General features: G+C 44.0%; 4 protein-coding genes across 4 annotated transcripts; 2 read left to right on the top strand and 2 right to left on the bottom strand.

Moving 5' to 3' along the window:
• Positions 1–8,891: 8,891 nt before the first annotated feature.
• kcnj9 (potassium inwardly rectifying channel subfamily J member 9) lies at positions 8,892–18,572 on the bottom strand. Its single transcript, XM_062404290.1, has 8 exons — positions 18,111–18,572; positions 16,753–17,176; positions 15,458–15,671; positions 14,079–14,280; positions 12,685–12,877; positions 12,070–12,267; positions 10,395–10,525; positions 8,892–10,050 (listed from the first exon to the last, which is right to left on the bottom strand). The coding sequence occupies exons 2-8, from the start codon at positions 17,048–17,050 to the stop codon at positions 9,784–9,786; spliced, it is 1,503 nt and encodes a 500-aa protein (XP_062260274.1). The 5' UTR covers positions 17,051–17,176; positions 18,111–18,572; the 3' UTR covers positions 8,892–9,783.
• Positions 18,573–19,377: 805 nt separating this feature from the next.
• Positions 19,378–22,254, top strand: eif3f (eukaryotic translation initiation factor 3, subunit F). Its single transcript, XM_062404291.1, has 8 exons — positions 19,378–19,530; positions 19,925–19,995; positions 20,539–20,618; positions 20,701–20,838; positions 20,936–21,027; positions 21,218–21,354; positions 21,576–21,689; positions 22,083–22,254. The coding sequence occupies exons 1-8, from the start codon at positions 19,419–19,421 to the stop codon at positions 22,158–22,160; spliced, it is 822 nt and encodes a 273-aa protein (XP_062260275.1). The 5' UTR covers positions 19,378–19,418; the 3' UTR covers positions 22,161–22,254.
• A 485-nt stretch (positions 22,255–22,739) lies between these two features.
• LOC133968316 (MICOS complex subunit MIC26-like) lies at positions 22,740–23,586 on the bottom strand. Its single transcript, XM_062404292.1, has one exon. It carries the CDS (start codon positions 23,532–23,534, stop codon positions 22,926–22,928), a length of 609 nt encoding a protein of 202 aa, XP_062260276.1. The 5' UTR covers positions 23,535–23,586; the 3' UTR covers positions 22,740–22,925.
• A 672-nt stretch (positions 23,587–24,258) lies between these two features.
• Positions 24,259–26,646, top strand: dnaaf6 (dynein axonemal assembly factor 6). The gene is made up of 6 exons (XM_062404289.1): positions 24,259–24,541; positions 25,054–25,120; positions 25,209–25,314; positions 25,449–25,545; positions 25,991–26,076; positions 26,324–26,646. The coding sequence occupies exons 1-6, from the start codon at positions 24,446–24,448 to the stop codon at positions 26,451–26,453; spliced, it is 582 nt and encodes a 193-aa protein (XP_062260273.1). The 5' UTR covers positions 24,259–24,445; the 3' UTR covers positions 26,454–26,646.
• Positions 26,647–27,450: the final 804 nt, after the last annotated feature.

Below are 27,450 nucleotides of genomic sequence, written 5' to 3'. Positions count from 1 at the left end.
GATCAAAGGCTTTGCACACATTAGCATTTCCGCTCCTCGTATTTCAACTCTAATCGTGGCTCTCTATTCACTTTCCATTATGAAGCGGTCACCTCAAAACACATTTACATTATTATTTATTTATTATTATTATTCAAACTACTCCACCTTGCTTTCTAAATGGAGGTAATGTGTCATGTGATCATCCAAACATATGCAAACCCATCATGTACGACAACAGAGTGAGCACATGTACCAGGCTTCATCAACTACTTGTTCTCCAGAAGTTTCCAGGAAGTTTACATCAGTGGCTGTGGTCGCAGTGTGTGTACAAGATACACAGGTTGTCATATTGAACAACAGTGTGAGTAACAAATCAGTACATTTAAATAAACTTAAATAATGTTCATGAATTACTTTCCAAAGATTTTAAATTTCAATGAGAGAGATCATGTAAAAATGGCTTTGTATTATACAAAGCTTCAACAGAATGTCCTAAATCATTCAGAAATCTGTAAATACAAATAAAGTTCTACAATACTCTTGATAGTAACTTGCTATCAGTTATCGATTTATGGATTAATAATTTAGTAAATGAAAAGTAAATAGAATGTCCCAAGATATCATCTTCTTGTGTTGTTCAAGCAATAATCACATAATCATAAAAGAAAAAAACTGTAGAAAAAAAATACCCTTTAAATGAAAAGATGGAACCAGGAAATACTTGTCTTAAACAATATCATCAAATGAGTTGATTATAAATTTTCTTTCAGTTGATGAATCAAGTAATTCAAAGACCACTGCAGCTTTAAAACAAAGACAAAATAGTTAAAACTTAACAAAACTGACAAAGTTTTGTTAATATGTCACTTAATTTGCTTATTTTTTCATAAATTTAAAATATTCATTGTATAAAATATAGTTTAATTCAAATGGTGTTAAAAAATCCTCTTCCCTCCTTTGACCTTAATGTGACCTTAACATTTCTCCCTTCACAACTTTGTGCCCTTTGCATCGCGGGGTCGTCTCTGTCCTGGGAGCTCATTTAAAACCGTGTGATTGGCTGTAACACCTCGGATCAGTCTATAGCCTGGAGACAATTAATACCATCCGGACATATCGAGGCTCAAGCTGAACATCTCCACCTCAAGACCGCACATACTTTCAAGGACACCACATGTGAACATGGATCAGCCAACACACGACTGTCATAGGAACTTTACTGACTAGACGAGCTGTAGCCGAGTCGAAAACAACACGAAACAAAGCGGAGAGCGTCTGATGCGACTCCTCCAACTCCCCCCCGTGCTCCCCGGTGGGGCCGAGTGTATATCGTGGTGAATGCAGCAAACTAATGGGGCTCCCCGAGCGAGCCAGATCCAGAAGTACAGTAACGACTCGAGGAGGAAAAGTCACTTCCTCTGACAGAGTGTGAACGAGCTCCAGAGTGACCCCGACACTCAGTGGCCCTTTTCGACAAGGTCACAGCTTCAAGTGATTGCACTGGAAATATGGCACATGGGCCCTTTTTTGCATAGCAACAACAGAACTACCATCCTGTATTGCATCACGAGTATATTTTACATGCACGTTATGGATATGTGATGGGATGTGACAGTGTGATGCGGTGGAAAAGTTGCAGTTGGTGTTATTCATTAGCAATCACTGCGTTTATTTGGATACATCAGTTATTGCACTAGGAGCTGTGACTGATGTGTTCCCCCGAGCATCCCTACAAAACACAACTTTATTTTGAAGGTTGGGTCTAAATTTACTTTTAAAAATGTAGTTTTGCTGACCACCACCCACCCAGGAGCTGAGGGGGGGGGGCAATGTGCAGCCAGGCCTCTATAGCACACCTCATGCACAGGTAGTGGCCACTGTAACACATCAGCACTGGCAGGCAGCACCACCCTAACTGCTGAGGGAGTGCACCTACATCCTACCTAGTGATAGGGAAAACAAGAGCACCGGAGATCAGGCTCATCATGACAAGAGCTGCGCATGCAAACTCATCTCCAGCACGAGTTCAGCACGTTGGCGAATCAGGAACACTTTGTTTTTAACTCAGATTTTTCTGTTCAATCCCTTAAAATCATAATCCCCCCCCCTGAATGATAACTCTCCGTATGAATGAATAATGATGTGGAATAGATCCCCTCGTATCACAACACACATCCATCAATAATGAATCACAGTTGAAGGGATATCTGTGCATGCATGGAAACAGAGTGACCTACTGTAGCCTGCTGCAGTGTTATATGGCTCAGCCTACATGGAATTCACTGCTATATGAAAAATGATTTTTTTTAAATCAGCTCCCCCAGTACCTGCTTCGCCCTGTGCCGCAAGTACCAGGAGGGGGATACTGCCCTCCTCCACCTGCACGCACCCTAAGTTGAAGTCAGCGGTTGTGTTTTGACGGGGAAAAAACGCCGCTTCACCAAATCAGGATCTCTCTGCTACATTTCCCCCCGAGAAGCGCACGCAGCCCGGCTGCAGGAGCCCGGTCCCCGGTCCCCGGTCCCCGCCTCGCCGCGCGGCCGCCGCTCCGTCGAAGGGCGAACATTCTGAGGTGTGTGCAAGTTGACGCGCGGTGAACGAGCAGCGGCTGTTTTGCAGATGCGTCTTCGCTGACTGAGTGTTTACCCCAAAGATGCGCTGCTCCTGCGCTACCGTGCAGGCTACGTGAGCCGTACCCCAGGAAAAAAATATGAAATATAATATAATAACACACAGACCAGGCGACCCCTCCCTGGGAACAAGCCCCCGGGCTCCGGGCAGCATGCAGCCAGAAGGACGCCGCAGCCATGCAAAGCAAATAAGGGCGTAGCGGCGCGGAGACGCATACCTGGGAAGATGCTTGGCGCGGCCGTCGCAGTTCCCCTGCGCCCAGCTTCAGCTGCTGAGACTGAACACTGCTGCACAGAGCCGAGCCTGCCCATTGGTAGGCAGAGACGCGCTGGTTGCTGGCTGCCTGGACTGGGCTCCCCTCACCACAGCTGAGGTGGGGTGGGCTCCTCGCATGCAGCCGAGCTATACAGAGAGGGATGTCAAAATGGTTTCTTCCAAACTGTTTCTCCTAACTTTGCTTTTTTTTCATAGCAACAGTCATCCCCCTCCTCCCCTTCTCCCTCTCCTCCCCTCCTCCCCTATTTCAATGTGGCATATTGACTTGAATGATAAATACAGTGGTGTGGATGGAGCGGTGAGGTCTCTGTATCTCTGTCACCGGTTTGGCAGATAAGAAGCTGACAGGAGCACAGAGCGTTTGTATTTGCACAGGAAAGGTCAGCGGCTGTTGTGCTCCTGCTCTCATTACGCCCTCGAAATATTAAAAAGCTTTCATGTCCCCGTTTACAAATCTCTTCCCCATCCTACTAAGTTTTTGGGATGTGCATTGTGTGTACGGGTTGTGAGCAGAACCGCACCCTGGGTGATGTTGATGAATCGTCACCGTGTGTGTCCCCCCAACTCCCGTCCAATGCCAAGACAGCTTGGCTAATTAAATGTGCTGGGCTCAGGCCTTCGCGTGCCAACAGTGACATGCTGCACTCTGAGGGATGCCTCGTTCAGAGGAGCGACTGGTAACATGCACTTCACAGAGATCCACTCATTGAGGAGGAAGCGTTGGGGGGTGGGGGGGGGGCCTCTGCCAGACTCGGACACCATACAATCCTCTCCCTGTTTTCACTAACCCGGAAAAGGAGGATTCATTGACCTGCAGCCACGTCTGAAAGCTGCCCAGTACAACCAGTGCCATGTGGCCTGTGGGTCAACAAGCGTAAGATGGTGCCCTTCATGGATATATGAATAGTTTTATTGTTGTTATTTGGATTTTATAAAAACAGATAAGAAGTGACGATAAGTGAAATGACCCTGGAAAGGTCACTGATCCAACGGGCCCAGATAGCCAGCACACAGAGGGTTAACTCCTCCTGCGGCGGCCCAGGGTTCGATTCCCACCGCGCCCTTTGTCGGCTGATTCCTCCATTCTCTCTCTCCCTCTTTCACTCTGTACATTCCGATCAGTACATGTAAAAAATATCTCAAAAAAAGAAAGGCCCTGACCCAATGGGGATCCAAACCAACAACCTTCTTGCTGTGAGGCGCACAGTGCTCACCGATGCTCTGTCCTCATCATAGGCCTCATTCTAGGACACCTTGTCACCCTGAGGATAAATGATGCACCTGGTTGACACATGGCCTGGAGCTATAACCCGATTGCAGCCAACTGCACCTGATTGGTCCAAGTCCGCGTCTTCAGTGCGAAGCTGGCTGAGCAACAAACCTGCTGACCAGGCAGAAGACACTGCACATCATTAACATCAAACTCAGCGATGAACATTATGTCCAGCCGACTGCACGTTGTCCTCTCCGCAGTCTAAACATGATTCCCGGCATGAGGAAAGAAAACTTTATTTAAAAAGCCCATGCCCTTTTTATTTTGATTCTGTTCAAACCAAATAGTTGCTTAAAAAACTGAATTAGCCTAAAAGGACGCCCCTGTGATCATGTGATTAAGATATAGATCATTTGGTTTGGCAGGATTATACATAAACACAACAGGCGAGTTAGTTGAAATGCCCACACATTTTATCTTTCTGGTATATCAAATACAAGGAAAGGCCAATAGTGACCTCACTCTGACAGTGGAGTGGTCTGAACTCCCGTCATGTTATAAGTAATAATTGTGTGATAAATAAGATTTGTTTACAAGCTTCTTTAGGCTATTTTCAGCAAAGGAAGTTGGTGTAGATGAGCATGAGATGTGAGTGGAAGCTTAGAAAAGTAGTAAGTGGATCTTGAGTTGAGGTTTTTCCAAGAATTGTCCAGACGTGAAGCTTAATCTGCATGTTTAGCACTTATATATGTTGAATACAACATGTTCTAAACATGATGTTAAGTGAACAAATGTCTTTGCAGAGCCCATAACACAAAAATTGGTGAGAATATATATATATACAGTATATATATTTATATATACTGGTGTTGGAGGTCTAGTCATTTTAGAGGCTGTCAGTCAAGAAGAGGTGCTGAACACAAACCTGAGCACATGCTGACTTTAGAGCTGCACGTAGGGAGGTGGAGGCCGGACTCAGTCAGTACAGGTGTGTTTTACCTGAGACCTTTAAACTTTGACAGTGTAAAGGTTGTGATTGGATGAAAACAGAGCTGCTGGAATTCAGCAGGAAGTGTGCACTTGACTTAAGGCACGAGCAAGAGGACACTCAACTTCAAGCCAAGTTAGGATTATGATTGTCTCACTTATCCATATAGACAAGGGGAAAGTGCAGTGAACGTACAGACGGCCATGTTTTTTTTTCTATATGTATCTATTATTAAGCATGAATGAGCTTTTAAACTGCTCTGTCTAGTTTTCTTAGCAGTACAAATGTTGAAAGATTGAAATCTGCACAACTAAATAAAGTTCAAGTTGTGAAATGTGTGTCTTTAAAACTCGTTTTTGCTCTGGAGTAGAACTATAACTTTCTCATCTCCACTAAGGACCTGATCTCGATCCCCTCTGACGTGACGCTGTCCTGAGATCTACTCAGAAATCACCTGTGGTGTATATCGGCCCGCTGTGGCAGCCTGGTGTAGGATCGTTCCATTTGGCAGACGGGTAATTACTTGGCCATTTCTGAAGCCCTACTCGTGTCCTGCTGCGTGTTACAGCGTGTGGTCTAACACCTTTATCAGCTCTGCTCTACTTCCCGTGGCCGGGTGACTTTTACTTTGAAATTAGAGGCGTCTGCTTCTAATTCACTGCTTTTAAAGTGATCGACTAAAGAGCTTGTGACAGAAAAAGCCACAAGACGACAGCAGAGGATGTAAACTTTGATCAAACACTGTCCTGCTTCCACCTATTAATAAATTGAAGGTTTTGAGATTTTCCCAATGAACAATCTCTACATTGACTGAATGTTGTGCATGGATTGTGCCTCTTCTCCGAGCAGCTGTTACCCAGAGGTGACTCTCTCACCGTAGATTGAACTCATTACACGTACACGAGGTGTTGCTGCATGTTTTTCACCTCAGCAGTTCAGCAGGAGGAAAGATCTGACGTTCGGTTGTTTGAGGCTGGATGAAGGTCTTTCTATGTTTCCACATAGGGCTTTTCAGCTCATACTCTTAACAGAATGCTAAACAGTATTAGTATTCCACAACCACAGCACCCAGGAGTCTTTGAGATGCACTGAACATAGATAAATATTGTGTGTCTGCGTTTCTTGGTTTGTCGGTTAGTTACCAGCATTGCACAAAAACTACTGGACGGGATAACCATGGATTCAGGGAAGAATACATTTAGTGCAGATCTGGATCAGAGGGTGGATCCAGATAGTTTTTTCATTTTCTTTAACATTGTGAGAAGGATGTTTTTCAGCTTTTTGCTAGATTTCTAACTGTAAAGCACATTATCGTAATGACTTCCCGATTTGTTATGGACCTGAGCTTCTAAAGGGCATTGGTGACTAGTGACTGTAACATCACTAGTCACCAATGAACCACCATTGATCCGATGTTTCTCTAAATTGCCGGTGCCTTCAGTTTAGCTTTTTGCTGTGTACGTTGCACGTTCTTCTTTCCTTCTTCTATTTTTAAAATCATCCTCTCCTCCTCCTCGTTCCACCTGCCTCCCAGACTGAAACTAAACTGACATGACTTCCTTCCATCGGGAGAAGCATTGATTTAGACTCAGCGGGGATCTTGCAAAAACAGCCTCTCATTAAAATCATAATTAGAACTTGGAAATGGCACATGGGGTTCAACTCTGTGGCAAACTGAAAAAAATCGCTGGAAACTCCCAAACTCCAAAAAAACCTGTCTGCTGCTGCCGGTCGTGAGATCTCATACAACGTGAGGTGAAGAGGTAAAAGCAACGTCACGGCTGCAGAAGCTGAATGTTTCCAGCATTAGATTGAGTTTCTTATTAAAGTCAGTGTATTTCTAGTTAAGTCTAGAAATATGCTTTTATTCGTCATCCTTCTTTAGTGACCAAAAAATAATTTATTTTGACAACACCACTCGTGGATCTTTGTGATATTTGGGCCGGTTTTATTGTGACGGGTAAAAAAAAACACAACCAAAATGTCAGTAGCTGCTGTGACTGGTGTTTTGGTGTCAAGGGCATCGGTTCCTCTCCAGCTGCAGCGCCGTGCATCACCAGCATCATCACCTGCTCTCACACAGATATCAAACTCAAATGTCTCTCCCTCTGACAATCCTCATAAACTCCCCCATCAGTCGTGAAAGTCCAGTTCAAACACACATTAACACACATGCATACACACACACACACACACACACACACACACACACACACTCACACACACACTCTGCCCTCTCCCTGTCCCCAGCCCTGGTTGCCTAGGAGACAGCTGAGCCGGGGACCCCATCTCATTACAAACCAGTAGGACCGTGTGACTGGCTGGAGGAGGAGGCCGCGCGGGATCTTTATCGCCATCTAGCAGCCAGAACAGAGAAGGACCCGACATTCTGCCTGGTAACCCAATGTGCTGACTTCTGCTGGTGCCGAGATCCGGGGCCATGAATTCATAAGGAGAGGCGTGGCGCTGCGAGGCTTCACATCGGACCTGGTGTAGATAAAAACTTTAATATGGGCTGTAAGTCAAACTGTGAGCTTACATGTATGGTCAGTGATTGATGATTGTGGTAATGAGGTGGAAATGTGTGTTTTCAAATGCAGCGTAAGCCAATTAAGAAAGTGCCTTTGCAGATTATTACAGGTAAAAGAGAGGGAGAGATTGATGGGGTGTGCAAATTGCCAGTGGTGCACAATTACTAAGTACATTTACTCAGGTACAGTACAATTATCAGATACTTGTAGAGGCTACTTGATACTAAAACATTTCAGGAGTAAATATTCTGCTTTTTACTTGACGATAGTTACTTTTCATTTTTAGATTTTGTATGTAAATGGTATTATCACCATTATAAACTACCCAGCTATATAAAAACTGAACGCTCATATACGTAAATGCAGCTATAATCCAATACAGTTACATAAAGCTGACATGGCCATTATTTTTTATCTCCTTACTTTTATAAATGCATGTTTATTTATTTATGACTTGTTTACTGACGCTTTCACTGCTATAACATTTCCCCATATAAGGACTCTTACCTTAACACGGTTGTAAGTACCTCTGTAGTTCTATTTCAAGTTTTAATTAAGTCTTTTATTTAGTATTTAAACATGATCTGAATATTTAATTAGGGTCCGTTGGATATGATAAGCAGGAAAACCCCAGGGTTCCCTATCTGCTCATCCACAGGCCATAAAACTTTATATCTTCATGACACGGCGTCAGAATGTGTAACAACTCATAACAATTGTGTAAACATGTATAAATATGGTTGTATCCACGTTGCCCTCCCTCAGAACACCACACACAATCTGAGACAGTTGCTCTGGAATATATTATAGTTTATTAATTCTAATCAATGTATTATATCTATAATATTAAAAACATCAAGTAAAAATGGCCACATGTATATATACACAGCAGCAGAAGCAGGCGTTTGAGCGGGACACTGTTGTGCTTTTAATTTCTACTTGGCTGGAGGACAAAAGATAGATAATCCTTGTGCTACACACATCCTACGTGAAACAAAGCCACAGACACACTCGTCTCTATGTTAAAGGTTTTAGATCCTACTCACCATGATGTGCTGTGTGCAGGGAGGAGTGTCAGCAGATCTATATATATATATATGTGTGTGTTATTAACACACATAATATTCTGTGTCTCCTCATGATAAGACGTGTTTATACTCCGGGCAGGGAACCGGCCTCAACTCACTGGATTCTCTGTTTTGTCGGCCAAATGTTTTTTGCGGCTCAATTAAGATTCTCGCAGAGTTGACACTTCTGGGCTAGTGTCCCCCCCCCCCCCCCCTTAACACCGGATTAATGTAGAATAAATCATACACTGTATATAAACATGGACAACATGACAGCTCAGCAGAAGTCAAGCCGATTCATCTTGATCGCCCTCTGGTGGCTGGCTGCAGTATAGGTCAAAGACCCAGCCTCCCCCATGTTAGTGGATGGGACATGGACCAAACTAAAAAGTAAAATACATTTTCCTCAAAGATGGCTTCTGTTTAGGCTTTGAATTTAGGCTTTGACTCACAACCTGTCAAGCTTGTGTATGGATGGGACGACAAATGACGTCAAAAGTGCACAATGGCAGCGGCTTAATTTCTGTGACCCATCGTCCATCTTTATAAACAATCTATGGAATCAAACTATGAACAACCGTTGCATCTAAACAAAGCTGAGGTCTCTACAATACCACTTTATATCTCAATACTATCACGTGGTATTTGTGCTTAGGTGAAAATAATTTGTCTTTGCACTGTTCCTACTTTAAATATGATTATATTTAAACAATCCTATTATTTAATTCTGCGGCTATGAACCACTTTGTCTTTTTGGTCTGATCTCTATCTGTTTAAAATATTACGGTCTTCTGGATTTACTACTGTTGACCCCACCTGAAGCATAGTATTGTCATTTAAATGTATTATATAGGCAAGGGTGATTTTATCTAACACAACAAATTGAAAAGAGCACACGTACAATACACTTGTAACCAAGATCAACATAGAAATAAGAGACAAAAGTACCGAGAAATAAAATCATACGTGGTAACGTAAGATATGGCGTATAGTGCAGAACTGAGTCTAAACTCCTCATTTTGCCTTGAAATAAAAGACCTGCGAACACTAACTGTGGTGGCGATATACTGAAGGTCTATGAAAACATTCTCTGCTCTAGGCCTCTGATTCCGATTGGTCAGTGGCGACGCTGCCGTTCAGCTCGCCCAGTCCTGATTGCTCCTGAATGTCCGTCATCTCCCCGATAATGAAGGTGGGCTCGCCTCCTTTGCTGCTGGCCGAGCCGCTGTCCGGCTGCTTGGCCGCCTCGTTGGTCAGCGTGGGCTCCTCATCCAGCCTGCTGGAGATGGACCAGTACAGATGGGCGTCGAGTCGGGCCGTGGCCAATGAGATCTCTTGCGCTGAGCAGGAGGGCGTGTTCACCTTGGGGGGGGGAGGGGGGAGACATCGGAGTTGGTAAAATCACAAAAACATAATTTTAGATGTTGACAGTGACTGTATGTAAAGACAACGACATGACAGCTGTCCAAAAGCACTTTCCTTTAAAACAAGGCTCATAAAAACGATTCAATTCTTCACACACAAACTCAACGCTTGCTTTATATGGTAGAAACAGTAAAGAAGATTCAAATAAGTCTGAAATACTTATATATCTGTTACTGACACAAATTTAGGCCTAATGTCTTGATTCTTATTCCCTATTGGACGGATCACCCAGGTTGCAAAACCCTGTGATTGGCTTTAAGTCGACATTTATCACACTTTACCTCAAACGTGTGATGAAACGCTCCGTAGTCGACATCAAAGAATCCCTCTGCCAGAGACATCATGGGGCTGAACCTGTGACCCCACTGCACCTCCTCCGCCAGATAGGAGCTCCTCGCCTGGCACGTCATCCCTGCACACACACAAGGGAACCAAGAGGTGATACAAGTGGGATTGTCAAGATGAACTTTGATGTCTGCTCGATGTTTTTAGTCACACTTTCATTGACGAGCTGTCGTTAAATGAATATTCTCTGCAGCGGAGTTATGGCCGTCAGCCTTTTCTTTGGAACTCTCCACAGCACTGAGGGAATCAATATGCAGAGTCGGCGAAGAGGCCACCTTTACCTCGTGGAGACGCATCGTGATGAGCTCTGATTAACTGACTTCTTGCCAAACATGAGGAGCAGGTGAGTGAATCATCCTCTCAGGATGAATTTGACACGAGGGAATATGAGAGGGAAGGTAGAAGAAGAAGAATTCAGCTATAGTTCATGATTGTGAACTTCTCATTGAATCTGTAAAGATCCTTTGTCTTCTATCTGAAGATGTTGTCTAATATGCATGATGCTCAATATGCTCGGTTTTAAATGTACAGTGATTGTGTGTGTGTAGTCAAATTATAACTCAATTAAAAGATGCACATAGTTCTCTGAGAAACCAAGAAAACTGGTGAAGTCCAAGTGGATGTTTGTATCAAATTTGAAGAAATTCTCCTCAAGGTGTTTCTGAGATGAAGCTTTCACCAGATCAAGGTTCTTTTAGCTCATCAGGACTTTGACCTTTGACCACAAAATTCTAATCTTGTCATCGTTGACTCAAAGTGAACATTAGTACCGAATATATTAAAGGATTTGTAAGTACAGACTGAATCCTTAACGCCACAGGCTGTTCCCGTTTCAGAGGCGTGTATATTTCCCCCTTGATAAAACATCCTGATGCTCTACAGCAGATGAGACGCTCTGAAACAACTGCAGCTTCAACCTCAGACATCCTAAAAAAGGAATTTCATTTTTCTAATGGACAGTTTTTTAAATGGCTGCACTCACAAAAACAACTGTGATGGTATTACTACGATCTCTGCAAGATTAATTCCCTAATGCTCATTCCTACATGTTGCAGTAAAACATGCATTCAGGAATATAGAGGCCGTTGTAACTTCACAGTGAAATTGAATTTCAGGGTATTACTTCTCATACAATAGAATGCCTTATATATTATATTATTATTTTTTTGGATATTGAATACAAAAAATATATAAATCCCTCACATAATGACGATATTGTTGATGGTATTATTTTTGTAGCCTCTTACATTTTGAAATGAAATCATCGTGAGCTCAACATTTGTTTTCTTCAGTGAGTAACTATGATTATTCAGTTCAGTGATTTTTAGTTGCTCGTGTTTTTATCGTCCACGTTTTCATTTCTTATGCAAACTTGGAAATGAAATCCTTCTGTGTCTTTTTTAATGTTGCATTTAATGATTATTTTGGCAAAAATCTACCACATATGTATGAACTGTATTTTAAAATGACTAATTTATTAAAAACCTAAAGGTTCTTCTTTATCTCAGTTTTTATATTTTTAATAACTTGTTTTATAATGATTTACCAGAGAAGGTAAACAAATGGTTTGTGTTCTCATCCCTTAACAACAATGTAAAACCCAGTCCTCACCAGTGGCCTCCACCATCCCCTCCAGGATGACCACAATCTCAAAGTCCTCCTTCTCCAGCTGGGACTGGGACATGTCCCAGAAAGGCGAATGTGTGTCGATCTCGTGGGAGATGACCAGCGGCGAGACGAGGAAGAGGCGGTCGTCGCCCGTCTCGAAGCCCACGCTGATGTCCGTCTGGTCCAGAGGGATGAACTCACCTGGAGGTCACAAGGAAAGGAGGCGAGGAAAGGGAAGGAGGAAGAGATTTTCTTCATCAAATTGTTTTTGGACAGATTGAAACAACAATCACATAAATCAAGTCATCACTGGATGTAGATGAAAGACTGATCAATATCATTATTAAAATGCAGGTTGTGTAGCTATGAGCGAAGATTCCCATTAGCAGCACAGACACTTTTTTGACACTGTGTGTTGTTGGAAGTGGAGGTTTCTCTCCTCTAGAGTTTCCTGGCGGCAAAGACCATGGCCGTCCAAACCATTTGACCCGTGGGCACAGGCGGCTGGTGCTGGGACAACTGGGACAACTGGGTAGGGTGGCCGTCTTGGCCACAAGGAAACTCCGGATGAGACGCCCTCCACTTCATACCACAACTGTGAGATCCCAGATGTCTCACCTTCCTGCGTCTGTTTGGACTTGATGAGCTTGGCCCTCATGTTGGCTCCGACGATGTGGGAGCTGCGCAGGTCCCCGACTCGGAACATCAGACAGAGCTTGTCGTCCCTCAGAGAGATGACGGCGTGCTTGGAGAACACCAGCGTCTCGGCTCGTTTGTTGGGCTGCGAGATCTTCACGAACATGCAGCCCACCTGGACACGAGAGGGGGGGGGGGGCAATATGAGGCTCTGCTGAGAACTCATGAGATATTCACACTAACTGGAAGAGCAGAGGATTTATGAAAAATGAATGACATCTCTTGTTTTCCAGAATTCATGATTAAAACATCAGCTCAACAACCGAATAGTCCTGAAGTGTAGATAAACAAACAGCTGGGACATAATCACCTGGTCGAAAACAGGCTGCAGCTAAAAACATCTAGTTCTGGTTTCCAGTGTTTTAAAAACTAGCGACACTTGAATTTCCCTCGTACTCTTCGTCATTTTGTGAACATGCATAGTAAAGCAGCCCACACACAGTATGCATGAGGTGCTAATACGACATGTTTCCAGCTCACATACATGCATAAACATGATGCTGCATGGACGTCAATGTGCGGATTCATCCTCATCAGAAAGAGTGCTTACATGGTGCGGATAGTCCGGCTCCATTAGCATTTTCATTTTCATCTGCAAAGAATTAGTGTCATTTTGCCTGCGTGGCATTCATGCATTCACTCTCTCTCTCTCTCTCTCTCTCTCTATCTGTGTCCCTCTCTCTCTCCGTCTCTCTCAATCCATCTCTCTCTGCTCGATAAAGAAAACGTGTGTATATTCAGCTTTTTATCGGATTAAGCTGAACTGACGGGAGAAAGACTCAGTATCTGAACTGAGACGTAACTGACTGAGCAGAGCTCCTGATGCAGGTTTGATGTTTTGTGTTTGGTCTTTTCAGGGGATGTGTTCATCACCATTTGTTTGTTAGTTATTTAGCAGGATTAAGTAAACACAACTGACTGTTATCATTGCAAAATCTGGTCCCAGAGACAAACTGGAGCAGGAACCATCATGTGATCAGGTGGTTTTGAGTACTATAGCAGGTGTATTAATAACTACTGAGTACTAAGTGGTCAGAAAACCTCACAGCCAGTGTGGTCTCTAGTCTCACTAATACTGAGGCTAACAGAATAATAAAGCATTTGATTCACAAGTAAAATTCTTAAGACTCAAGTCTGATGTCAGATGCAGGAAGCTAACGCCCATATTGTATTTTCACAATAAAATATACTGATTGTCTTTGTCTGTTAAACATTTGTCAAAGTCCTGTATCGTCTTTTTCAGCTCCACTGAACAGCAGTGTTTTTCTAAATTAGATTTCTCCATCCCTCAGTTTTCTACCAACCCCAGTGCTCACCATGAAGGCATTGACCATTGATCCCAGTATGGCTTGCAGCAGCAGCAGCATGGTTCCCACCGGACACTGGTCAGTGATGACCCGGTGGCCATAGCCAATGGTGGTCTCTGTCTCGATGGAGAAGAGGAAGGCCGAGATGAAGCCGTTGACATTGTTGACGCACGGCGTCCAACTCTCGTCCTCCAGATGGTCCAGATCGCCCCTTGGGACGAACGTGAGAGAAAGGGGGAGGAGGGGGGGGGGGGGGGGGGTGTTAAGTGGGATAAAAAGAGAGAGAAGATTTATATTTTTAGAACGAAGGTGGAGAAGTTTACAGATGACTCATCTTTCCATTTATATTTATCGTCTGCTTTCAGCTAATTCTTGTAATGAACAAGCTGTAACCCAACTCATCACTTTTCAGCTTGATGGTTAACGTTACTTTTAAGCTGTCACTTCTTCCCGGTGCAGTATAACTCTACAGCTTCCATTATATATCATCACATGCAATATCTGGACTTTATCTGCTGGATATTAAGTCCTGTTCCACTTAGCGTCTGCAGAACTAATGTTCCCGTTTAACACGGCTTCATGCGGACAGCGAGGGCTAATTACTGAAAGTGGTGTTAAGTATTTTATATAATCTATAACTTTTATTGACCCGTGTTGGTGACCAAGGAATGAAGCAGCCGCGACAGCTCCCTGGCACCACTAATGGCTTGTAATTGATATAAAAAGGTCAGGATTTTACGAGACGAATACGTTAGCTAATTAGAGTGAGGATCCAGCAGACACATCATCAAGTGAAGAGGGAGCACATCGTGGTAAAATACAGTGTAATATTAATACTGCTTGTCATCTGCCTGTCCGGCTAACACATGGGGCGTTTCCCTTGGTTGCAGAAACGTCTTGAGCAGCATCATCTCCCGTCTGAGTTGAGGAACAAAGGTAAGAAGGCAAACTCCTCTACTAGCAAGGGGAAAGGAGTAAACCCATGTATAACTTACCTGTGTATACCCGCTAACCTAAGTGTAAAACAGGTATTAGTATGTATGCTTTCTTTCTCAAGAAAAGGTAAGGGTTAGGGAAATTCACAAACCAACCCTAACCCCTGTTCAAAAACGTGCTATGTTAAAAAAAGCCCAAAAGGATTCCTGGATCCGCCCCCTTAATGGAAGGGTCTAAAGTTCCTGGTTTCATCCTTGGGCCAAAATCCATCCTTCCACAAAGTTACAGTAATATCTTATCTGTAGTTTTTGTGTAATCCTGATAAAAGACGTACAAGCAGCGATGAAAACACAACTTCATTAGCGGAGGTAAAACTCCACATGGTCGTACACGGTTCAAGACCCAAACGAATCCAGGTAAACACACTTCTATCCTTTGCACATGAATCTCACCTGCAGTAGGCGATGAGGTACCAGATGGCCCCGAAGAAGAGCCATGTGACGGCATAGGCCATGACGAAGACGAAGAGCGAGCAGCGCCAGTTCAGGTCCACCAGCGTGGTGAAGATGTCCGTCAGGTAGCGGTAAGTCTCCCGCATGTTCCCGTGCTGCACGTTGCATCGCCCGTTTTTCTCCACGTAGCGTTGCCTCTTACGCCGAGTCCGACCTGGTGACATGACAGGTGGGTGGGGGGGGGATAGATGGAGTTAGAAACACAGAAACATGTAAGGCGGAGGCGTATGAATGATGTCCTGCTCTTGTGGGAAACACCTGCAGCTTGAGCTTTGGTACTTTTATTCTGAAAATAAGGTCGAAGACAAATCTTCATCTGTCTCAGTTTCATAACCCGAGGTTTCAGAGAAGCCTTTGAAACCCCCCCCCCCCCCCCGCGAAAAACTTCAAAAACACACACAAGGCCGCCCATCTACACTTCTGCAAAGTTCTGCTCTTTGAAGCCACAGCTCCGACGGCAGTGAGAGGATGTGAGTTGAATGAAGGCACACAGAGAGACGGGAGGATAAACACAGGGAGGTGCCAGGGGACAGGAAAACTTAGAGAGACGCAGAGGGGCTCAGAGGAAGAAGAACAAGAAGAATCTGAAGAAAAGGAAGAAGAAAAAGAAGAAGAAGAAGAAGAAGAGATCGAAGAAATGAAAACAATGGACAAAAACATGTCCGTGTTTTTGTCTGTTCTATGAAAGGTTTCAAATCATCATTCAAAATGAATGGTCCCCAAAAAGCGTCCTTGTTCTTTTCCTGCTCTTCGAGACGGCGACACTCAAACCTTATGGTTGCCAAAGATGTTTCAGAGAAGAGGAGTTTTGTGTTGTTTGGGGGAAACAGATGCAAAAACAACAGACGTCCAAACAAACAAATCTGAGAAGTCCTACGTTATCCTTTGTCTTTAGCTTTATGCTTGATTTGTTTACTCCTTCAGAAAGATGTTTGAAAAAGAGGAGAGGAATTGGAGAAGACAAATGATAAAGGAAAAATGTGCACGGCTGGTGAAAACCTTGAAGAGTTAAACACCGCAGCCTGAATCAGGTTCAGGAGATTCACTACTGATGCGAGTGCGATGGAGGAAGAGAAAGAAAAGGTCTCTCCACACTGCAGCGTCCCCCCCCCCCCCCCCCCCAGTCTCTAGAGAACTAAAACATACCAATAATGATGCATGTGCAACCTTCACTGTCATTTAATAGGTTCCCTGTTCATCATCCAGGACAGGAGCTCCCATTAAGAGTCACTCACCCCACCCGAATCGTCCCCTCTCCTTCTCCGCCCCCTGCGTCTTCTTCCTGGGCTCGTTGGCTGTGGCCTCCCGCTCGGCCAGCTTGTTCTGGAACGACCTGTGGACCCTGGCCAGGACCGGAGGGTACAGCGGCGTCTCGGTGGTGACCACGTGGCCCAGCTCCTCCGACAGGTTGAAGTCCTCCGTGGAGGCGGTGGCCTCGGTGGCCACCTCCACCTCTTCCCCTTCCCCCTTCTCCTCCACTGGGAGCGAGAGGGATTCTGGGCGGGAGGTGAAGACAGAGCTCTCCAGCGCCATGGTGTGTGTGTGTCTGTGTGTGTGTGTGAGTGTGTATCAAGTGTGTTGTGTGTTTTTGTTTATCCTCCCTACTTCAGTCTCAGTCCAGTGGCTATTGATCGGACCATTTGTTTGTTTGAATGAAACCTGGAATAGAGAAGAACACAAGGACGGAACACAGTCATGAAACGGATCAACTGGTTTGTCGTCACCAAAATTCTCTGACGCACAAGTTTTGAAAAAAAAAACACAAAACACTTCAGGAGATTCTGGATCTAATTCAACAACCAAGCACTGGATGTTTTTCTCTGGTTCTCTTTTTGATGTATCATCACATTTAGGTTCAAACTACATGATTTTGAAAAAGAAAAGTCATTGTTCTTTTACTGCTCTTTGAAACTAAAAATGACGTCTGACAAAGATATTTAAAAAACATGCAAACATCCTTTATGAGCCAAAGGGTCACAGGAATATTACACTTCCCTGTGTTTTGAAAAAGAAACAGAAAAATACTTAAGGAGATTTTTCAGCCCCTTTAGAAAACTGACTACATCATGAAAAAGAAACTCTGAAATTTCATCTGTCATAGTTTAATAACTATTTATACATCTGTGATTTATCTTTGAACAGAACCCTGCAGCCCCTGTGGACCATATGCACATTACAGCCACGTTCACTGCTTTGCATGGTTTCATTAGAGGCCTTGGGGTAAGTGCGTGTGGTTTGTGTGTGTGTGTGTGTGATGTGTGTTGTGTAAGTGCTCTAACTGCTATACTGAACGTAGTGGATTTACACTACAGGCCTGCTGAGGTTCCTTACATAAGTCCCACACAAGTCTGAGGAGCTGGGGTGAATATGTGCTGCATGTGGGCAGTGAGACAGGCTGTGGGAAATGTTTGCACAGTAAAATGGAGTCGTGGTGCTCTGTAGCCCGGGATGGTGTGGGAGAGGAGACTGATGGGGACAATCAAGATGACGCACTGATGGATGGATCACAAATAGCCTCCATCAGGGGCCAGCAGCCAATAAGCTCCAGGTCCGTGGATTAATGTCCGGCAGCTGAGAAAGAACCAAATCTTACCTGCGCACTGAAGCGACTTGTAGACGCATCAAACCAGATGTTGTATCAGGAGGAAAACCAAAATGTGGTCCATGAGCCACCCGGGGTTTGCAGCCTTGGTTCGATACCACCCATGTCTAGTGTTCGCCAGCAGCGACGCAGCGTCAGCCCGCTCCTGCTCCCTCCTCTCCTCCTTCCTCTCCTTCTCCAGGAAAAACAAAGAGCACCTCGATCCGGCCGCTCGGCTTCAGGCGCTGAGAACGAAAACCCGCTCCGGTGCGAGATGGAGCATCACGACGACCGCGGCGTGTGAGGAGCATGTGTCGGGCGCTGGACGTGCGAAATGGTGGCGGCGGGAGGGAGAGCCGGCGGCGGCGCGGAGAGCTCCATCATCATCGGTCAGGTGTGAAGCCACCGAGCGGCGGAGGATGCTGCTGTCATCAGCCCAGCCCCTAACAGCCCCTACCGGCCCTGCCTCCTCTCACACTCCCCTCAGCTCCACCATAGAGGAGACCCTCCTCTCCCTGCAGTCCCTCCTCTGCAGCTGCTCACAGGTCAGGCAGGAGGAAATGGGCCCTATGATGCAATTACACTTTAATTATTCAATCTGTGCTCAATGTGACTAAAGCTTTGATATAGACCTCAATTATTGTTATTGTTGTTGTGGGGTTTTCTTTTAATGTGCATCATCATTCATGTTAGGGCATTGGTAAATGTATTACTTTATGTTAGACATGAGTATTTATATATTTGTTCTTTGTATTCATTTGAATCTGTTGTGTTGTGTTTTATCTGGAGCCTGAGGTTGGATAATAAATATCATCACTGATGTGTTTGGATTCTTCATCATGTGTGGCTGCTTAGGTGATGATCACGACTTTTATAAATCAGACTGAGGGTCCAGATCAAATACAACACATCAAAGATTATAATACATATAAAAAGAATAATAATGATGGTGATTAGAGTAATATATAGTTATATTATTCACTGATACATCAACTTCTGCTAATCACATTGTCTCATTAGAATCAGTTACGTGATCAAATCTATATTTTAAGGTTAAGTGTTGACCTGCTCCAGAAGTACATATAAAGTATATTTAAATATAAAGAGCTCATTCTAGGGTCTATAATACAACAATTTATACAATTAGATGATTATTGAATACATCAGTCGGGTTGTTTTTAACTATATTTCTGACACTAGTTAATTTCACCTACAGTTTACACACTGGACCTTTAAATTACAACCCCGTTATTCTCCCTCCGGCCACTAGGGGGTGGTATATGTGACTGCAGAAGCCGGTGTCCCTTCCTCCTTTCCAAGATGTCGGTTTACGGGCCAGTGGTGAAAATTCACCCCGTCGTCCTCGCTTCTATCTGCGACTCGTACGAGCGGAGAAATGAGGGAGCGAGCCGTGTGATCGGGACCCTGCTGGGTAAGCGGAGCGTTCAAATCTCCATCCCGCCGGTGGGTGAGGCCGTCTCGGTCAGGACCTGGTGATGCGCAGCTAGCATCTTTTAGCTCGGCTGCTAACGCACGCTGGCCTTGGCGTTAGCCGCGCGTAGCTAGCCAAACAGCTAGCAGCTCCACCCGCTAACAGCTGGATGTCTGTTCTATGGTTAAAATCAAACTGGTTACGTTTATTAAATATGTATCCATCACTCATGTGTTGTTAGAACACGAAGCAACCGGGACTGGTCGTTGTTATCATCGCCGTCAGTGATAGTTCGTCATGATTTTAGTCTGTTGCCTAGCTAGGAAGCTAACAACGCTAAGATGACTAAATACAAACAGCTCTCGTGCTAACCTGCGTCTCTTCTGCTCCTCAGGAACTGTTGACAAACACACGATCGAAGTGACCAACTGCTTCTCTGTTCCCCACAACGAGTCCGAGGATGAGGTGCGTTGTGTAGTCAATCCTTCTGTGTGATGTTGTGAGTTTTAAACTGTTTACCATGTTCAACATGTAGTGAACGCCAGTGGCAAGTCACTGATGGTAATCTGCACATGGTTTGAACAGTAAATGTTGTTGATGCAGCAGGAGGTTCGTTATCAAGTTAATTGAGTTGGAATGTCCTAAACCCTTGGAGAACAATTCAGTTCATCTGTGCATTTAGGAGAAGAATATATAAACATCTAGAATGACTACTGGATGAGTTGTAAGGCAGTGGATTTCTACTATGGACAAACCAAAGTGTCATGGATGATCAGGACTTGTTGACATTTTTCATTGATTCCATAACACCTGAATAATTTCCCCAGGTCTCTTTTTCTTCTCGTACTTTTTAAAGGAAGTGGTAGCTACAACATCTAAACAAAAGTAAAAAAGAAAATATGGTTTGTTCAGACAAGTTGTGATGAAACTGTGTGGTTGAACACGTTAAATGTTCCAATCATTGCCAGTAAATGACCCGTGGATAAAATGACTCCTCTTTGACAACAGGTGGCCGTGGACATGGAGTTCGCCAAGAACATGTACGAGCTCCACAAGAGGGTGTCACCCACTGAGGTCATCATCGGCTGGTGCGTCGCTAAACCACATCTGGAACATAAAGACGGTATTAAGAGGAAAAAGCTTTTCTAACAGAGACATCTTTCCTCACAGGTACGCGACAGGCTTTGACATCACAGAACACTCAGTGCTCATCCACGAGTACTACAGCCGTGAGGCCACCAACCCCATCCACATGACCGTGGACACCGCGCTGCAGAGCGGCAAGATGAACGTCCGCGCTTATGTCAGGTTGGTTGATCTTCCTGTCAGTGGCTCTTTGTTTGAATGCTCCACTGCTTTTACCACTGATGGTGAATCTGACTGTGCATCGTTCTCCCTCGTACAGCGCGCAGATGGGTGTGCCAGGAAAGACCGTTGGTGTGATGTTCACCCCACTTTCTGTCAAGTATGTCCAGTTTGACACCGAGAGGATAGGCGGTAAGAATACACCGAATAAATTTGGATCACAGTTCGAAAAACAAAATCCTTCCTAGTGAAATATCTGTAATCTTCAAATGGCTCCTTGTCCAATTTGTCATGTGGTTTCATGTTATGAGCGATCCTTGAGTTTTTGCTTTTTCTTTGCTCTGAGTAGTTCAGTAGTCTTAACAGTCCTTCTCTGTTGCAGTGGACCTTCTCCAGAGGACTCGTTTGGCTCCCAGTCGCACCAAGGGGCTGACCTCCGATCTTTCCCAGGTCGCTGGATCCGCCTCACGAGTGCAGGACATGCTGACTACCATGCTTGCGTACATCGATGATGTGATGGTGAGCATTAAAGTTCCTGTAGGGTCAGAAAGGGAGAAGACAAACTCTTCCCATGTATATAACACAATCCCAACGATGAGAAGTTACCTGCTGCTGTTGGTTTTCCTGGTCGTTGTCCAGCTGTTAAATTATTTACTAATACTACGTCTCTGCGGAGATCTGTGTGAAGTACTCAAGTTTAACTCTAACCGCTGCTTTAAATGTTGTTCGATCCATCTCAGTCTGGCAAGGTGGCGGCAGATAACAGTGTGGGCCGTTTCCTGATGGACCTGGTCAACAAGGTTCCCACCATCCCAGCGGAGGACTTTGAGAACATGCTCAACTCCAACATCAACGTAAGTTCTTTTCACCCGGCCGGACACCTGCTGCTGTTGCTGCTGGTTGTTTTTCCTCGTTGGATTTAGAGCATCTCCGTCAGCCTTCAGTTTCTTTAATCGCTGCACTCAGGCTTGTTCTTTGTACAGTGGCACACTGATTACAGGAAGCATTTAATCAGGAAGCATTTGGGGCGTCAGTGCTCAACTGGCGCTGTCTCTCGACCCACTTTACCCAGCACTTGTGTTTGAACAGCAGGAGCAGTTGTTCTTAAAGCTGTTGTTAGGACACTTGTATTCACCATGTGATCTTTAACTTTTGTCTCCTTGCAATGCTGTTGGGATATTTTACTCTTTTACAAATATATCTTCCCCGTAATAACAAATTGCCAATGCTCTGTTTTGTCGTTGCAGGATCTGTTGATGGTGACCTACCTGTCGAATCTGACCCAAGCACAGATTGCCCTGAACGAGAAGCTGGTGCTGCTCTGAGGGGATTGCTCTATTTAATTTTTGTACACTTTTTTTTTTTTTTTGACTGAGATGAAGAATAAAGATGATAAACAGTCATAAAGTTCTAATTCCCTCTGGGTTCCAGGTAGTGTGTTTTAAAAATAATGTTATTACAATTAACACAGTTTGGTCTCCACCAATGACTAATGAACTTTACAGGACGGGATATATTGCTAATTTGATCTGGCTCGTTGAATAGATGTTACTGAGCCACATCTGAGACAGCTTGTATTTACCACTGTTAACTCCTTGTAGTGCTGCCTCCATGGTGTTCAGCCTCTACTTTGATCTATACATCGATTATTAGGACTGTAAAACATCATAAGCAGGAATTATTAACAAATTGACCTGTTTCTTTTGTCTCGTGTCAAAAGATATTCTATTTTTAATAATTGCAAGTTTTCACCGTTAAGCTGGAAACGTTAAATGTTAAGGAAGAAATGTTGATAAAATGTTTTTGAACTATCAAGTAATTTAAGAAATCAGTGCAGATACAGTTGATTCACATTAATCTTGATTGACAAGTGACCTTTGACAGAATTAAGAGCAACAACATGATATTGTAAGACTATTTATTCTTTACGTAAATATACATTCAAATCAGTGGCAGAAGTTTCTCATTAGATGGCAAACCCCCGGTGAGGCTTAGTGCAAAGAGTGGGCATGAGAGTCACAGTTTAGAGCCGGTGCGAGGAGCTGCTCTCCGGCTTCTGATTGCTGAGACGTTGCGGGGTCGTCCTGCGCTCATCGGGGCTTCGGCTCGGAGTCTGCGGTCTTTGCACCTTTGCCCTGCGGCTTCACCATCTTCTCCACGGCCGCGTACCCCTGCACGGCCCGGTCGTACACCGAGTCCCCGGCGGACCTGGCGATGGCAGCCGCTCGCTCCGGGTAGTAGAGGGAGGCGCTCAGGGTCACCAGGCCGGCCGGGTACAGGAGCCTCTTGGTCCTTGAGCCTCGGGCGAGCAGCAGCCCCAGGACACCGGTCAATCCGATGACCCCTGCCCGGGGGTAGAAGCCCTTAGGTGGGTCATTCAGGTAGGTGTAGGCGTCGTGTCCTCGCCGGAACACGCTGTGAACTCTGGGCTGGATTCTGTTGTACGTGCCCTGCCACCAGGCGGCGTGCGGCTCCAGCAGCTTCCTGAGGGAGGCCACGCTCTGCTCCAGCTGACCGGCCTCGGGCTCCTCGTACCCGGGTCGCTGCGGGGGATCCGCGTACAGAGACAGCTCGTCCCGGTTCAACACGGAGCAGCTCGCCGCCTCATTCTCTCTGTCGCCGGCGGCAGCAGCACGGACGGTGACCGGTAACAGACCGAGAGTCCCCGGCATGACACCGCTACCTGTCACCTTCAACATGATCCCCTCAGGGCCATGCGTGCGCTACGGTGTCCGGCAGGAGTCACTACTAATCACTCCGCCTTTCAGCTGTGAGGTCACGTCCCACAAAGATATTTATAATGTTTATCATCCATTGACCTTAACCTTGTGTTTGGGCTTGTTATTATGACCCGAGCACAGTACGAGACCATGGTAATAAAAGCAACAGTCCATTATATTTAATTAAGTTCAGGTGAAAGAACAACACCAGTTTTTTTACTTAATATTAAAAACCCAATCATGATTTATATAAAATAACACATTAATTGGGCAAATAATTGATTTTAAATCTGCTTTGATGTCACAGTGTCAGTGGTCATAGCTTCCTTTAATGCCTTATGATAAATATGTATAAGATCTGAAGAGAAAGACACGTGTTTTTGAGTCTGTATATAATGATAGTGATAGTGATAGCACCACCTACTGTCAGAAGGAGGTAAGCTTCCTTTTACAACATTAATTCGATTAACATAAAATTTTCACCATATAGTTTACATTTTTATAAAAGACTTAATTAATACATCGTTATCAGGATATCACGGTTATTTAGCTCTTAAAGTTTTTTAGTTATACTACACCATACTAATTATTGATGGAGTGTGAGAGTAAGAGCACTTGAATTACGTGTTGTTACATATTGATTTATGAATCTATTTTTAAGTACGCAGTGCATTATTTCTAATGTTTTTATTTTAACACGTGCACATTTTTTTTGTAAGGGCATTTCTTCTGGTCTGTGACGTCACTGGTTCACGTGACAACTCCAGAGCCTGCTCGTCGCCAGGGGAACGGAGAACGTCAACAGCTCTGACGCGTTCCTGCGTCTGTTCCTCATCCGGGATTAAAACGGCGTCAGTTGATTTTTTTCTGGGATTAAAGAAGTTTTGTAAATGGAGGGTTTTGTTTCCTCGGCTCAGAGTTTACAGGCTCTCTCTGCTCTGTTATCCACTGGGCAGGAGGAAGAGGAGGAAGAGGAACAGGGCAGAGTAAGTTCAGTGGTGGAAGAATCAGTCACTTCTCATTTCCAATTTGTCTAAATATTGTGTTTTAAGTACATTTCTTCATTCTAAAAGTAAGTGAAAGTATTATCAGTGAAATGCAGCCTCTTTTAGATACATTATTATTATTGGATTATTATCACTGATGAACACAAGCAGAATTTTATCATCACATCTGATGGAAGCAAAGCTCAAATTTACTTATTACACTTATTACAAGTAAAAAGGTCAAATAAGTAAAAGCTCCCAGTAGAAATTGAAGTACTCAAGTAAAATAATGGGGTTTTAAAGTACTTCTTAAGTCATGTACTTGTTTAAATCTACATCACACCACTGGATTTGTTGTTAATATTTAGTATTTGTAAATCCCAAATAGATGAATAAGTATAGTTTTACTGTATAGAGCTCTTTTATACCAGAATGACTGAAATCCCTTTTTTATTGGGATTTGAACTTGCACACAGTTGTTAATTGACAACATCATCTGTTCACCTCCACAGAAGGGGACAGCCCTCGCACAGCTGGGTCCTGGAAGCATTGGTCCCCCACCCACAAAACATAAAGAAGGTAATATCCCCCAAAACTAACTCTTATGATAGTAACACACAGTCAAGTTACAAACTGTTTGTTCATGTGTGTGCTGGTGTTTATTTAGTGACCACTGCCTGTGTGAAGAGGAACAGTAAAGATATCTGGAGCGAGGAGGAGGTCGCTGACGGCTCCCAGTTTGATGATCTGACCGACCTGCGGCCGCAGCCTGAGTGAGACACAACACAACACCTTCCTCTGTCTTTGTGTGCTTGTTTGAGCTCTTTCTTTGGGTTCTGTCCGATCTGGATTGATTCTAATGAGGTGGAAACTGAACGTATTGTTTTCTTGTACTCTTGGTGTCCAGGTATGAAATAATCCTGAAGCAGAGCGTGGGGACAGAGGATGTCTTCTTGGGCTTGAGTGGAAAGGATCCATCGTCCATGTGCTGTGAAGCCATACTGGTACTTCAAACTTAAAAGACCTCTGAGATTTTTCATACACTACAAAATGTACTATAGTTTGACGATGAAAGGAACAGAGACATGATTGCGAAGCAGGAACGACGGCATGAATATGGATTCAGTGGATTCATTTTAAAAGTTCCCTTTCATCCTCCACTATGGGAAATAAAAGTAATCAACAGTATAAAAATGTTAAGGAGACAAAAAAACAACTTTAACAGAATGAAGGTGGGAAATAGAGAAAGAGTAATTGTTTAAAAATCTGATTGAATTAAAGACTAAAAAAGGGATCCCGATAGTTTTCATCCGTAACTGCTTTTTCATACTCTTTATCAGACCTTGCAAATTGCAGTGTTTATTTAACCCCAGTAATATGTGGAACTCCTTTAGTATTAGTCTGCTCTGTGTGAAATATTAAAGAGGCTGACTTATTTCCCCCACGCAGGTGAAAATCAAACTGCCAGACACTAAAGCATCAGATGTGGTCCTGGACGTACAAGAGAAGTTCCTTGATCTGCGGACACCAAAGCAGTAAGAGACGCTTTGAAAATGTTCTCTTTAATTTTGAATCCCCCCCGAGACGAGGCAGCTGCAGTTCAGACCAAACACTCCAGTTCCCAGACGTTTCCTTTTAATCAGAGCCTCATATATTCTGATCAGAGCTTTGATTGCTGCTCTGTTCAGCTCTGAACATCCTTCTCTCTCAGATTCTACAAGAGCACTCTCTCCTCCTCTTTAACCTGTGTGTCTTCTCCCCCCCCCCCCCCCCCCCCCCCAGCAAACTGGGTCTCCATCTCCCAAACGCCGTCCACAGACACGAGGGCAAAGCTCAATTCTTCAGCGAGCGAGAGGAGCTGCAGGTGACGCTGATGGTGAAACGGCCCATGGACTTTATCAACATGCAATAAGATGGAATGAGAGTGTCCCCATGGGTATTCAGAGGAAACAGAAAAAAAGTGATGGAGACATAAACTGTCCTTGTGAAGAGAAATGATCAGTGTCTATCCTGTATGATTCCTGAAAGTCTCACATGTAAATATTGAGTTTAGGCTGTTATTACATGTATCACCACTGATTGTAAGAAATAAATATTAAAAATTCTTTCCCTATGTCTGAGTGAGTTTTCTAAACTGAGAGTGAATGTTTTTTTGTGTTTGAATATATGTGTTTGTTTCCCCTGCAATACGCTGGCTGTATCAGCTGTTATAATGGAGGCATGATAACTTCTAATCTGTAAAGTAACTTCTAAAGTAACTTGCAACTCCAATTTTTAAATAAAAAGTGAAATTTAATGTTACATAGCTTCACCTTGAAATGCGTTTAAATTCCAGGATGAAACTGAATAGTGGTTTTAGTTGGCTCAGCAAAACCTTGCACATAGAGGCTGGAGTAACTTTAACTAAATATCTTCAGGCTCTGAATTCAAATGTCCTGCAGTCAAACAAGAATGTTAAAGTGAAAGTTTCTTATGATCAAACCTGAAACTACTTCATGATGCACACTGATGTCTTCACTGACCCCTGACCTGAACATCGTTCATCTCACAAGCTCCTGAAGACCTTCTCTGTGACTCTGTGGTATAAGACATCTTCTCTAGTCACAAGCATCTCCACAGCTGACAGGAAGAGACGGGACAGACCCATTGGACCCAGAGGAGGAGAATGAGAACTGAGTGGTTTTCTTTTGGAGAACCAGAACCCCTGTAGGACAGGATCACAGCACTGGGCAGCTCCTCCAGTTACAGTATCACAGGTGGGTCCCTCCTGCTGCCGCTCAACCAGTTCTGCTCCCAGTCGACCACGTGCACCATATCTCACTCTGTACTTCAAATAAATCAACAGTTTAATAATCATTTTCTATTTATCACAATATCATATCAGATATTATACTGTTGTACTGTTTGAA

This window comes from Platichthys flesus, chromosome 14 (assembly GCF_949316205.1).
Source record: "Platichthys flesus chromosome 14, fPlaFle2.1, whole genome shotgun sequence".
Classification (NCBI taxonomy): domain Eukaryota; kingdom Metazoa; phylum Chordata; class Actinopteri; order Pleuronectiformes; family Pleuronectidae; genus Platichthys; species Platichthys flesus.
This window is presented reverse-complemented; position numbering and strand designations above follow the sequence as displayed.